Source organism: Salmo salar, chromosome ssa11 (assembly GCF_905237065.1).
Source record: "Salmo salar chromosome ssa11, Ssal_v3.1, whole genome shotgun sequence".
NCBI classification, from domain to species: domain Eukaryota; kingdom Metazoa; phylum Chordata; class Actinopteri; order Salmoniformes; family Salmonidae; genus Salmo; species Salmo salar.
The window spans coordinates 94,700,728-94,715,541 of NC_059452.1; the positions used below are offsets into that span (position 1 = coordinate 94,700,728).

A 14,814-nucleotide genomic window follows, 5' to 3' on the forward strand; every position below is an offset into this window, starting at 1 on the left:
AGGCCCTAGTCTGAAGATTTCACATGACTGGGCAAGGACGCAGCCAGGGGTGGGCCTGGGAGGGCATAGGCCCACCCACTTGGGAGCCAGGCCATAGACTAGGGCCTAATGAATTTATTTCAATTAACTGATTTCCGTATATGATTTATATGACTGTAACTCAGTAAAATCTTTGAAATTGTTGCATGTTGCGTTAATATTTCTGCACAATATATATATCAGCTTTATTACATTTTTTTTTCTCTTCATGCAAAAATCATGGGGCAATATGTTGATGTGCGTAAGTGATTTGATGTATTTTTTGATAAAGAGAAGTCCAGAAATATGAACCTGTAAGCAAATCCATATTGATGATAATACTGTATAATTAAATATCTTCCATATTAATTATCTTGCCCCTACAGGGCGTAATATTAGATTATTTGGAACATTCTAAACACTCATTGTGTTTGTAATATAAGGAGCACAATTGTTCATTAGTCGTGTCTGGGGTCTCGTAATGCTCCTCTAATGTGTGTTCCTCCTATCTTCTCTGTTTCTTTTCTAGGAGGTGAATTAGTGTTGCCTATAATAACAGTGGATTCCCTTGAGCCCCCATCCATCGCCACCCGTCACCCTGCTTTCCCCCCTCCTCCCACCTCCCTGTCCCCACTTGAGACCACCAAAGAGTCCCTGATGCTGTTCAACCCTCACCCTCCCTGCCCCTCGGACCAGGAGGACTGCGGTGACCCTGTGGAGGTCTCAGCCTTTGGTTCGGGGGAGTTGACGGAATCAGATGACGAGGACTTTTACAAAAACTCCCCCCTGGTCACTGACAGGACAGTCCTGCCTCCTCCTCCCCCCGCCGCTGGTGAGGGCCGGGCCCAGAAACCCCATAATCCCCGTCCCCATCCTTCTGCTCCCACCACCAACCCTGACCAGCTCCACATCCCCGCGGGCAAAATGAACACCCGTGACCAGGTGCTTCTGCCCCCCGCCCCTCCATCATCTCGGAATACACCAGGACTAACTTACCCCCCCAATTTCCCCCATGTGCCCACAGCCGACCCTACAGCCCCTGGTGAGAAGATCATATATCCCGGCCTGGTGGATAGGATCGGGGAGTCCAGTAGCACCACAGGGATGGTGGTTGGCATTGTGGCAGCTGCTGCCCTCTGCATTCTCATCCTCCTCTACGCCATGTACAAATACCGCAACCGTGACGAGAGCTCCTACCGGACGGACCAGGGACACAACTTCATCAACAACCCAGTTGCTGAGGGCAACGGGGCAATGGTCAAGCTAGAGAAGACACCAAGTATAACGGCTACAGTAGCCAAGGCTGTCACCAAGGGCAACAAGAACAAACAAAAAGAGTATTACGTCTGAGAGAGGGAAGAAGAGAGAAGGAGAGCAAGAGAGAGATAGGCTAGACGAAAATCATGGAAAGGGGGTTCTCCAAATTAATATTCCACATTATCCACTAGATAAACATCCAAAGTTTAGGGTGTAATTGTTACATTTGTGCCACAAAAACTAACAAAAAAAACAACTTGCCATCAGTATTTTCACAGTTCCAGGTAAATTATATATTTTTCATTTCTATCACATACCAAGTACTGTATTGGTTAACATACAATTTCATACTGAATTAGAAGCCTATCCATTTGCTGTCTTTGTATATAGCACCCCATCTATCAACTGTATGGTTATGGTTCACAGTGAAAACTGAGCTGAGACCATTGTACTATAGAAAAGACCATTGTACTATAGAAACAGATTTGCATGAATGTCAGTTCTCAAGAATCTCAAGTCTCTCTGTCTTCTAATAACGTCAGAGGTATCGGTGTGTAGCGATTGGTCATTATGGTAAATAACCACAGAGCAACCCAATAGCATTTACTATAATAAACAAAAGCCATACCCATACTTGGAGACTGAGTGACCCACCTTCTCAGCAGACTAGTCTACCCCATTTTGTGTTATGCCGTGTTAACAACTTTCCACTCAGTCTATCTCTCTGGTTGTCCATGGTGAAATGCTGCTGGTTGAATATCATTGAACCATGTTTTAAGCATAAGGATGTATTTCTTTCCTTATGGAAAATACAGGTTTTCAAAGGTAATATACAATTCACAGCCTAATTTAGCCAACAACCCCTCTATCTGGATGGATAAGATGAGCCAAATTCTCTCATCTCTGTGTGAGGAGAGATCTACAGAGATCTACAGTGTGTCATTCCATCCAGGAAGAAGTTCCTCAAAATGCTACTGTAGCAAAGACATTGCTCTGTAAACATTTTTGTATGTAAAGACGTCTTGAGATTGAAAAAGCTTTGCTCGTTTGTTCTCTGGAGTACATAGACTAACAGACATGAAAAATACACTTCATGTGAGAGCTGTTCTGCCTCCATGGTTACCGCTGTCAACACTCCAGCCAGATCCCCCATGAGGAGAAGTAGAGAGGGAATATGAAAGGGAGCTGCAGGACACAGATTCACTTTTGAAGAACTTTTTCTAGTGTTTCCTGGGGAGGGGGAGATGCCCAACCTTGTGTCAAGAGGCTGGCTTTCCTTTCCTTCTTCAAGATTGACGCAACAACTGCAAAGGCACAAACAGTAGAAACATATCTTTGAGGGATAAACAAGTGTTTCCTTTGAATGCAAACTGAACATGTATTCTGGTTTTTATACCCATGAATTAAATACTATTCTGTGAGACACATTATTGAAGGTTTGTGAATTGTATAGCTATTTCTCAGATATTTCGGTGTTTCTCTTGTTAGCATTCCTCCTTAACAAAATAAGGAGTTCAGTTGTTTATGTCGCCTTTTATAATCAGATACAGATTTGTCTATGATGAGACAACATTGTCTGACTACAGAAACCTATTGTCAGCATTTTCTTTTTCAATGTTGAATGGCATTACATTTCCATTAAGGACTGGTTAGTGATTGTATGTAAACGTTTCAAGAGAAAACACAAAGGATGATGTGTACTTTCTTTTTTCTTGGTTCTTCATTTGATGTACACTGAAAAACATGTCTCTCTTTGTCTGTCGTTTTGACATTCTCTCCGTTGTATTATGTTAACATTTTCCATTTCTGGGATTTCCTCTTATTCTTTTATTATTTTATGAAGTGCCATTTAACACTGCTCCAGAGTATATTCCTGTCCTCACTCAATGATATTGTAAAGTGTTCCTGTGAAATGAATCTTAATATGTGTACAGTACATTGACAGAGGGGAAATACACTTGGTAATATACTTTGTATACTCCTGTGTTGTGTGGCTTTTTTATGGGTACAAATGCCTTATCAATTGAATCGGTCGCACTACTACACCTAGCCACCATAATGACAGCATAAACATGACTTGACATCTTCAGGGTTAGCTTCCAATGACACGCGCATTCATTTAGTGGTAGGTAATGCATAGCTAGGTAGCTAATATACAAGTGCCAAAATTTGACTTGTCAGCGTATATCATTTCCCCCTATTAATCTAAGGCGAAAAATACATATTGGTTTCCCCATTCATCTGTGTTTGGTGTTAGCTAGTTAGTTGTTAGTTAGGTCTTCAGCCAGGATGGAACAAACGGGGAAGGGTCGCACAAAACTCTGATGCATTTGTCACATGAAGAGACATGCAAAACTCTTGACATCCTTGATAGTCATGGTTTATGAACATTGTCTGGCAGTCTATATATTTTTTTAATTAAGTATACCCAGACCTCACCCTGTCCAGTGTCAACTGAAATTGTCCAAGATGAACTAGATAGCGAGCTTGATAAAGCAGTGCTGACAATTCCATTTGGGCAAGCTATGCCAAATTATTGTCTATATTGATGCTGTTACAATAACCAAGCAGTTGGATCAACAAAAAAAGTGAAACCATGATGTGATGTATGTTGGATGTTGCATGCAATTTCAGTGTTGTTTGAGTGCTTTGTGTATCAGCAAATTTGCTTAAGATAATCTCACTGCGTCCATGATGCTTGACATAGGTGTTTTCAAATAACCGTCAGTCAAAGTGAGCTCCCCGCCCACCCAGCAAATTAGCTCCTCGCCCGCTCAGTCTTTCTTTTCAGACTTCCTGGTAGTTTGACATGAGAGAAAAAGTCATTTTTCTCAAATCTCTAGCATTTTTATCTGAAAAATATATATTATGGGTGATGTTTTAGTCACTCAAAATTCTATTTTACATAGGAATCAGAATGACTGTTCGGGACCTTTAAAATACTATTTCAAAACTTCAGAAGCTATTTTGAATACATGTTCTTGGTCCTACTACACTCTCTGGGTTAAAAACAACCCAATTTGGGTTATTTGGTAACCCGACGCTGGGTAAATGATGGACAGAACACACATGTGGCCTATTAGGGGCGTGGCTTTCAGAAAATTATTTTTGGCCACCCGTAAGACAGGTCGTCATTGTAAATAATAATTTGTTCTTAATTGACTTACCTGTATAAATAAAGGAGAATAAATAAAATAAATAAGAGTAAATGTCATTCCTGTTTGTCAAGTTAAGTTTGTCACTGCAAATTTCAATTTTCCTTGAACATTTTTGCACATGATATATTCTAATATAAAATTCATAACATTATTATTTACATATCCAGCATTGGGCTATGCATAGGCTCTTGAGGAATTCTACACTTGTGTAAGGTTCAAAAGTGTCAGTGTTCAACCTTAACATTAAATAACAATACAACAGAACATATTAACTGAGAAAAATGTGATAGATCTCCAAAACTATCTCTGGGAGTCACAAGCATGTTCTATCAGGACCGCTGTTCCATGTGCATTTGCATGCAGAGCACCGGAACTGAAGCGGAATTAAGAACCTGTGTTTTGTGCAGTCATGATATGCCTGGATTTGAACATTTATTGAGAGCTTTTTCATCAAACCTTTTCTTTTATGTCACATTCTACAGCACCATCATTAGACAATTGCTTTCATTTTTTCTGTAATTCTCATTTCTGGATAAGGCTTAAATACAGGACGAAATCTTGCTACGGTATGTCACAAAATTGTGCAAAGCACAGGGCCCTAGTCTAAACATAGTGTAATGTGTGAGTGAAATGAGTGTAGAATCACTTTCTGACTGGGTTGGAAACGGGTGGGTTCAACTGTGTTCTCTTTTTGACAGCCCTGTCACATGACGCACCCAAATATTAACTGACATCTCACCATGTGTGTTAACTTTTATCACATGTTTCAGTCTCCAGTAGACATATCATAAATTAATCAGTCAATCAATCAATCAATGAAGATCCATGAAGAGGTGCCTGGTTCATGGGAGATGTCCACTGGTCATAGACTACCACTCCAGGAACACCCAACTGGTAGTCAACGCACTGAGATGGACCCTAGAAAACAATCCTCATCAGTCAAGAGAGGTGACTCATTTTCAAATGATCTTTGTAGATAAAAAGTTATTACATTAATAGGTGATGGTAAATAAACATAATAAATACAATAACAATGTGTTTCTTACAGGAGGCTGTGTTTCCTCAGAGGGTCCCACGTTGACTCCAGGATCAGCCCCAGGTTCGTCCCCACGCCGACTCTGCAAAACAGGGTGATGGAGAGAAAGTGTTTCAACAACATTTAAACAAGTTTCCAACTGACATAGTGTTGTAGAAATTAAGAATTTTTAGCAGAAATTGTATTTAAAGGATTTCAAATTTACCTTGACCCTGCCCTTAGGGCTCAGCAAATGTTTGCTAAGACAATGACCCTACAAAACAACAGCAATTAGTAAAAAACATTCAAATATTTGAAGACTATGGGATCTGACGGAGATCTGACAGATACAGTGGTTTGCGAAAGTATTCACCCCCTTGGCATTTTTCCTATTTTGTTGCCTTGCAACCTAGAATTAAATAGATTTTTGGGGGGGTTGTATCATTTGATTTACACAGCATGCGTACCACTTTGAAGATGCAAAATATTTTTTCTTGTGAAATAAACAAGAAATAAGACAAAAAAACAGAACTTGCATGCATAACTATTCACCCCCCCCCCCACTTTGTAGAGCCACCTTTTGCAGCAATTACAGCGGCAAGTCTCTTGGGGTATCTCTCTATAAGCTTGGCACATCTAGCTACTGGGATCTTTGCCCATTCTTCAAGGCAAAACTGCTCCAGATCCTTCAAGTTGGATGGGTTCCGCTGGTGTACAGCAATCATTAAGTCATAGCACATATTCTCAATTGGATTGAGGTCTGGGCTTTGACTAGGCCATTCCAAGACATTTGAATGTTTCCCCTTAAACCACTCAAGTGTTGTTTTAGCAGTATGCTTAGGGTCATTGTCCTTCTGGAAGATGAACCTCCGTCCCAGTCGCAAATCTCTGGAAGACTGAAACAGGTTTCCCTCAAGAGTTTCCCTGTATTTAGCGCCATCCATCATTCCTTCAATTCTGACCAGTTTCCCAGTCACTGCCGATGAAAAACATCCCCACAGCATGATGCTGCCACCAGGTGAGGTGTTGGGTTTGCGCCAGACATAGCATTTTCCTTGACGGACAAATAGCAACATTTTAGTCTCATCTGACCAGAGTACCTTCTTCCATATGTTTTGGGAGTCTCCCACATGCCTTTTGGCAAACACCAAAGTATTTTCTGCCAATCTTCCGTAAAGCCCAGCTTTGTGGCGTGTACGGCTTAAAGTGGTCCTATGGGCAGATACTCCAATCTCCGCTGTGGAGCTTCGCAGCTCCTTCAGGGTTATCTTTGGTCTCTTTGTTGCCTCTCTGATTAATGCCTTCCTTGCCTGGTCCGTGAGTTTTGGTGGGCGGCCCTCTCTTGGCAGGTTTGTTGTGGTACCATATTCTTTCCATTTTTTAATAATGGATTTAATTGTGCTCGGTGGACTGTTCAAAGTTTCAGATATTTTTTTATAACCCAACCCTGATCTGTACTTCTCCAGAACTTTGTCCCTGACCTATTTGGAGAGCTCCTTGGTCTTCATGGTGCTGCTTGCTTGGTGGTGCCCCTTGCTTAGTGGTGTTGCAGACTTGGGGTCTTTCAGAACAGGTGTATATATACTGAGATCATGTGACAGATCATGTGACACTTAGATTGCACACAGGTGGACTTTATTTAACTAATTATGTGACTTCTGAAGGTAATTGGTTGCACCAGATCTTATTTAGGGGCATCATATCAAAGGGGGTGAATACATATACACGCACCACTTTTCCGTTAATTTAAAACATTTATTTTTTGAAACAAATCATTTTTTTCATTTCACTTCACTAATTTGGACTATTTAGTGTATGTCCATTACATGAAATCCAAATAAAAATCTATTTATATTAAAGGTTGTAATGCAACAAAATAGGAAAAATGCCAAGGGGGTGAATACTTTTGCAAGGCACTGTAATGAGGAACCATTCTTCCAGGCCGCTGGTTTTGTGTCACTGGTTATTTTGACAAATCACGATTTCACAGCGGTGCACCTACAGCTTTCCACTTATCATGCAGAGAATCTGTAAACATCATACTTGTTTTGTGTTAAAGTACAGTGCATTTGGAAAGTATTCAGACCTCTTGACTTTTTCCACATTTTGTTACGTTACAGCATTATTCTAAAATTGATTAAATAGTTTTTCCCCTCATCAATCTACACACAGTACTCCATAATGACGAAGCAAAAACTGATTTTAAGAAAAAAATTCAAATTTATTACACATAAAAAACTGAAATATCACATTTACATAAGTATTCAGACCCATTACTCAGGACTTTGTTGAAGCACCTTTTGCAGCGATTACATCCTCGAGTCTTCTTGGGTGTGACACTACAAGCTTGGCACACCGTTCTTCTCTGCAGATCCTCTCAAGCTCTGTCAGGTTGGATGGGGAGCATCGCTGCACAGCTATTTTCCGGTCTCTCTAGAGATGTTAGATCGGGTTCATGTCTGGGGTCTGGCTGGGTCACTCAAGGACATTCAGAGACTTGTCCCGAAGCCACTCATGCGTTGTCTTGGCTGTGTGCTTATGGTCGTTGTCCTGTTGGAAGGTGAACCTTCGCCCCAGTCTGAGGTCCTGAGTGCTCTGGAGGAGGTTTTCATCAAGGAGCTACATACTTTGCTCCGTTCATCTTTCCCTTGATCCTGACTAGTCTCCCAGTCCCTGCTGCTGAATAACATCCCCACAGCATGATGCTGCCACACCATGCTTCACCATAGGGATGATGCCAGGTTTCCTCCAGACGTGACGCTTGGCATTCAGGCCAAAGAGTTCAATCTTGGTTTCATCAGACCAGAGAATCTTGTTTCTCATGGTGTGAGAGTCTTTAGGTGCCTTTTGGCAAACTCCAAGCGGGCTGTCATGTTCCTTTTACTGAAGAGTGGCTTCCATCTGGACACTCTACCATAAAGGCCGGATTGGTAGAGTGCCTGTCACCTCTCTGACCAAGGCCCTTCTCCCCCGATTTCTCAGTTTGGCCAGGCGGCCAGCTCTAGGAAGAGTCTTGGTGGAGGCCACTGTATTCTTGGGGACCTTCAATGATGTACAATTTTTTTGGTACCTTTCCCAGATCTGTGCCTCTACACAATCCTGTCTCAGAGCTCTACAGACAATTCCTTCAACCTCATGCCTTGGTTTTTGCTCTGATCAACTGTGGGTCCTTATATAGACATGTGTGTGCTTTTCCAAATCATGTCTAATCAATTGGATTTACCACAGGTGGACTCCAATTAAATTGTAGAAACATCTCAAGGATGATCAATGGAAACAGGATGCACCTGAGCTCAATTTTGAGTCTCATAGCAAAGAGTCTGAATACTTATTTAAATAAGGTATTTCTGGTTTTTGATCAATTTGAAAAAATGACAAAAAAACGGTTTACTCTTTGTCATTATGGGGTATTGTGTGTAGATTGATGAGGACATGTTTTTAATTAATCAATTTTAGAAAAAGGCTGTAACATAACAAAATGTGGAAAAAGTCAAGGGGTCTGAATACTTTCCGAATGCACTGCATGTCAATTATCATCAGTCATTTGTTCAGAATTAGTGTACACACATCCAAATAACTTCCACAGATATAGGCCTATAAATAACGTAATGGAAAAAGAAAAATACTGGTTCCTTAGAGACATAATATTTTGTACACGTGATCAGATAACTTTGTAATTGTTCATTTAAAGAGCATACAAATCATACTTTTCTTCTGATGTACGGTACATAGTGAAGATATTCTACCCCTCGATGCTGTGACCAAACAACACAAGATATGTGTACAAAACCCTCAGCCATTAACCATTCAAACCCTGTACCTAGGCTACTAAACCCCGACCTCAGCCTGGTCCATTGCCCACTGGCAGAGGGCATTTCAAACCTCTGTTGCTAGGGGCAACTCTCTCCTGACCTAGTGCAGGTTGAGAACATCTCTATAAGGTCAACTCAACGACTTGACCCTTCTCCACATGGACAATCCTCCCTCTGGACTTTCTCACAGTGTGGTGAATCCCATAGTAGGTGCACTTTTGTTGGGTCATGGGCCTTTGCTTACTGATGTACACTATATTATCTTATATACCTAATTACCATGTAACTACATGTCTGCATCTCCATCCAATGTGTATGTATTGTCTATGTGTATTCTTAATGTTACATGTGTACTCTTAATGTTACATGTGTAGTCTAAATGTTACATGTGTAGTCTAAATGTTACATGTGTAGTCTAAATGTTACAAGTGTAGTCTTAATGTTACATGTGTAGTCTAAATGTTACATGTGTAGTCTTAATGTTACATGTGTAGTCTAAATGTTACATGTGTAGTCTTAATGTTACATGTGTAGTCTAAATGTTACATGTGTAGTCTTAATGTTACATGTGGAGTCTAAATGTTACATGTGTAGTCTTAATGTTACATGTTGTCACGACTTCCGCCGAAGTCGGCCCCTCTCCTTGTTCGGGTGGCGGTCGACGTCACCGGCTTACTAGTCACCACCGATCTATGTTTCCCTGTTCGTTTGGTTTTGTCTTAATTGTACACACCTGTTTATGATTTCCTGATTATGTTCATTATTTACCCTTTGGCTTTCCTGTTTGTCTTGTCCGTGATTGTTTCCTGTTTGTCTTGTCCGTGATTGTTTCCTGTTTTGTGGTTGTTGGAGGTATTTCTCCCAACCCTGTATTATTGCTGTGGGAGAAGTTTTATTATGGTTTTGAGTAAACACGTTTTGTTGGCACTCATCCCTGTGTCCTGTGCCTGACTCCGCTACTTCTCTAAACGAAATCATTACACATGTGTAGTCTAAATGTTACATGTGTAGTCTAAATGTTACATGTGTAGTCTAAATGTGTAGTCTAAATGTTACATGTATAGTCTTAATGTTACATTTGTAGTCTAAATGTTACATGTGTAGTCTAAATGTTACATGTGTAGTCTAAATGTGTAGTCTAAATGTTACATGTGTAGTCTTAATGTTATATTTGTAGTCTAAATGTTACATGTGTAGTCTAAATGTTACATGTGTAGTCTAAATGTGTAGTCTAAATGTTACATGTGTAGTCTTAATGTTACATTTGTAGTCTAAATGTTACATGTGTAGCCTTAATGTATACACAGCCTACTTATTGCATGCTGTGGTGAGTTATGCTCACTATAGTGCTCAGGTTTACCTGGTGTATTCTCCTCACCACTGTTACAAGACCCACTGGTTGATGCTTATTTATAAAACCCTCTTAGGCCTCACTGCCCCCATCTGAGATACGTACTGCAGCCCTCATCCTCCACATACAACACCCGTTCTGCCAGTCACATTCTGTTAAACGTCCCCAAAGCCCACACATCCCTAGGTCGCTCCTCTTTTCAGTTCGAGGCTGCTAGCAACTGGAACGAGCTGCAACAAACACTCAAACTGAACAGTTTTATCTCAATCTCTTCATTCAAAGACTCAATCATGGACACTCTTACTGACACTTGTGGCTGCTTCACATGATGTATTGTTGTCTCTACCTTTTTTGCCCTTCGTCCTGTTGTCTGTGGCCAAAAATGTTTGTACCATGTTTGTGCTGCTACCATCTTGTGTTGCTACTGTGTTGTTGTCATGTTGTGTTGCTACCATGCTGTGTTGTCATGTGTTGCTGCCATGTTGTGTTGTTGTCTTAGGTCTCTCTTTATGTAGTGTTGTGGTGTCTCTCTTGTCATGATGTGTGTTTTTTCCTGTATTTTTATTTTTAATCCCAGCCCCCATCCCCGCCTTTTGCCTCTTGGTAGGCCGTCATTGCAAATAACAATTTGTTCTTAACTGCCTAGCCTAGTTAAATAAATGGTAAATAAATAACTAAATTACTTGGCTCCAAGATGGCTGCCAGCCAGTTGTTGTCGGTAGGGATATCTGGTATCCTTGGGATGTTTCTACCCTAAACCCTAACCTTAACTCTTACCTTAACCATAATCATAGCCCTTACCTGACCATAACCTTAACCCTTACCTTAACCATTTTAAATGTAAACTTCAATTGGGTAGGGACGTTCCAAGGATCCCAGAAAGCAAGGACCATTGTTGTACACCATTACTATGCTGTGTGTGTCTGTTTGGTTTATGGCAATGTGAACAGTTTACCTGTCTTCTACTGGTCATTCTGCGTCCTCTAACCTGGACGCTGGTACAGTTACTATACTTAAACCGGGAACCTTTTTCGGCGACCAGCACCACTTTTTCAGGTTAGGCTAGATTGCTAACACAAGTCACGTAGGCTACACACATCGTAAATCAACGGAACGGTGTTTTCCCCACAAATAACAGCTAAAACATCATGCTTGAGGGTTCTGCATGTGAGCAAAGCATATCAATATTTTCATTAATACATACCATAGTTTTTTTCCAAGGAAAAACTATTGTTGGGTTATGTAAAAAGCAAGGAAACAAATAATAGATTTCCGGGTTTACGAACACGTCACAGCGCTATTCCTGCTGTTTTCCTCGCCTACACTTTTTGTTGTTGTTGTCACTGCAGAATGTTGTTTAGCATACATTTGTTCTAACTTGTTTTTCCATAACAGTACTATTTATTATATATTTAGCTATCATAATTACGTTTTTTGGAGGTTTAGATTGCATTTAGCATTTTAAGTCATTTGAGTTATTGCATTTAATTCATTTACTTGAGTTGTTAATTTTTGAATACAGTGAATTCGGAAAGTATTCAGACCCCTTGACTTTTTCTAAATTTTGTTACGTTACAGCCTTATTCTAAAATTGATTAAATATTTTTTTCCCCTCATCAATCTACACACAATACCCCATTATTACAAAGCGAAAACAGGTTTTAAGAAATGTTTGCACATTTATTAAAATTAAAAACCTAAATAATTAAAAAATACATTTACATAATTATTCAGACCCTTTGCTATGAGACTCGAAATTGAGCTCAGGCATCCTGTTTCCATTGATCATCCTTGAGATGTTTCTACAACTTTATTGGAGTCCCCCTGTGGTAAATTATATTGATTGAACATGATTTGGAAAGGCAATCACCTGTCTATATAAAATCTCACAGTTGACAGTGCACGTCAGAGCAAAAACAAAGTTTTGTGGCCCAGCCAGAGCCCGGACTTGAACCCGATCGAACATCTCTGGCGAGACCTGAAAATAGCTGTGCACGACACTCCCCATCCAACCTGACCGAGCTTGAGAGGATCTGTGTCACGTCCTGACCATAGTACGTTGTTATTTTCTATGATAGAGTAGGTCAGGGCGTGACAGGGGGGGTTTGTCCGTTTTTGTATTTCTATGTTTAGTTTCTAGTTTTGTATTTCTAGGTTGGTTTTTGTTTGGCATGACCTCCAATTAGAGGCAGCCGGTTGTCGTTGTCTCTAATTGGAGGTCATATTTAAGTTGCTGTTTGTCCCACTTGTGTTTTGTGGGTGATTATATTTTGTGAGTGTGTTTGTTCCTCCTGCGTCACGGTTTGTCGTTTTGTTCCTTCAGTTTATGTTTGTATTGCATTAAGTTTCACAGTCCAATAAATATGTGGAACGAAACCGACGCTGCATTTTGGTCCGATCATTCAAACAGACGTGACAATCTGAGTACTGAGTAAAGAGTCTGAATACTTATGTAAATGTAATATTTCAGTTTTTTATTTGTAATAAATTAGCAAAAATGTATAAAAACCTGTTTTTGCTTTGTCATTATGGGGTATTGTGTGTAGATTGATGGGGGGGACTATTTTATCCATTTTAGAATAAGGGTATAACGTAACAAAATGTGAAACAAGTCAAGGGGTCTGAATAGTTTCTTAATACAATTAAAATACAAAACGCAGTCATGGGAAGCACAAATAAAGCATCACACTGATTACTGGAAGTAAAATGGGTCTGAATACATTCCCAATAGACTGCATGTGTTCTAAACCAGTGATTAAGAAGTTTTTTTGTTTACTACATAAAATAAATCAGAAGAACTGATCAAGTTTTCCTCCCAAATGGCACTCTATTTTGACCAGGGCCTTCTGTCTACATGGTGGGGGAGTAAAATTTTAGAAGTGGACCTCCCGAGTGGCGCAGCGTTCTAAAGACCCAGGTTCCCAGGCTGTGTCACAACCGGCCGTGACCTAGAGTCCCATAGGGCGGCGCACAATTGGCCTAGATTCGTCCTGGTTAGGGGTGGGTTTGGCCGGGGGGGCTTTACTTGGCTCATCGCGCTCTAGCGACTCCTTGTTGCGGGTGGGGCGCCTGCAGGCTGACTCCGGTCGTCAGCTGAACGGTGTTTCCTCCAACACATTGGTGCAGCTGGCTTCCGGGTTAAGCGGGCGGGGGTTAAGAAGTGCAGTTTGCCGGGTCATGTTTGCCTTTCCCGAGCCCGTTGGAGAGTTGCAGCGATGAGACAAGATCACAATTGGAAGGGGGTAAAATACAAAATATATATTTTTTTTGAGAAGTAGTATAGAAGCTGGTCATCACAATAAACACACAAGTAAGAATAAAAATAAAATAATCCAACATTACCTTGTTGCTTCATCTGGAACAGTCTAACCTAAATGGTCAAATCTACTCCAAACTTCAAACTGGTACAGCCAGAAAAGAATTTGGCTCTTCTCTGAGTAAGGTTATTCCTTGAAAATAGTTTGGATCTTCACCATGGTGCTGCTGCTTGTTCTTTGGGAGTTTCGGCTGGGTTAATGTACTTTTGTATTGATTGTTTTCAAAAGTATTATTTATAAAATTGCATTGATTTGATCATGAAATATTCAGTTGTGAGGTCCCCCATCTGACCCGTTGATCTTTCAGATATGTCTGTCCATATCTCTGATGTAGATGGAAGATCTTGGAAGATTCCAGAAAATCGATCTTCTGCAGTGTTCTACCTTCATACATCTCTTCAGCTAAGAAAGTGTAACCTAACTACACCAGGCAACCAGAACTGAAACATTTTCAATGTGACTATATCATGACATGTGCCTTCACACAAACCACATAGGATTTCTGTGAGTAGCAGTGTATTCTGGGGAGTGGGGTTAAGCTACTTAATAAGTAGTGTGCATGTGTGCAGTCGTACGCTTTGAACCACTCCTTTTGGGGGGTTGCGGGTCAAAATGTTTGTTAACCACTGAGCTAGTGAACAGTCTGTAGCTGGAGAGGATTTCCATAAATATGTGGCTCCAAAAATTGTTTGGTGATCAAGAATATTAACTGTTGACTTTGCAAGCTCACCAGCAATGGGGTGTCAAGCAACAATTACTAGCACAGGCCTACTGGTCTGTGCTAGTAATTTATTTATGTAATTTACTTATGAAGCTTGCATTTGGAATTTGTTGTTCAAATTAATTGTTACAAAATCAAAATGTGTTGTAGACCAGATAATGAAAA

At 40.5% G+C, this 14,814-nt stretch overlaps 1 protein-coding gene and 1 long non-coding RNA gene across 6 annotated transcripts in view; one reads left to right on the top strand and one right to left on the bottom strand.

Annotated features, from left to right (window-relative positions):
* nrxn2a (neurexin 2a) overlaps nt 1–3,253 on the top strand; it is a 402,746-nt gene extending 399,493 nt beyond the window's left edge. For all 5 annotated transcript variants that reach the window (XM_045690105.1, XM_045690104.1, XM_045690106.1 and 2 more), the window contains one exon: nt 548–3,253. In XM_045690105.1, the coding sequence (XP_045546061.1) occupies nt 548–1,368 (821 nt within the window). In that variant the 3' untranslated portion in view covers nt 1,369–3,253. The remainder of the gene's footprint in view (nt 1–547) is intronic.
* A 1,592-nt stretch (nt 3,254–4,845) lies between these two features.
* On the bottom strand, nt 4,846–14,321 carry LOC123725198 (uncharacterized). Its single transcript, XR_006757690.1, has 4 exons — nt 13,954–14,321; nt 5,675–5,722; nt 5,480–5,551; nt 4,846–5,351 (listed from the first exon to the last, which is right to left on the bottom strand). It is a non-coding gene; the product is annotated as an uncharacterized lncRNA (long non-coding RNA).
* Nucleotides 14,322–14,814: the final 493 nt, after the last annotated feature.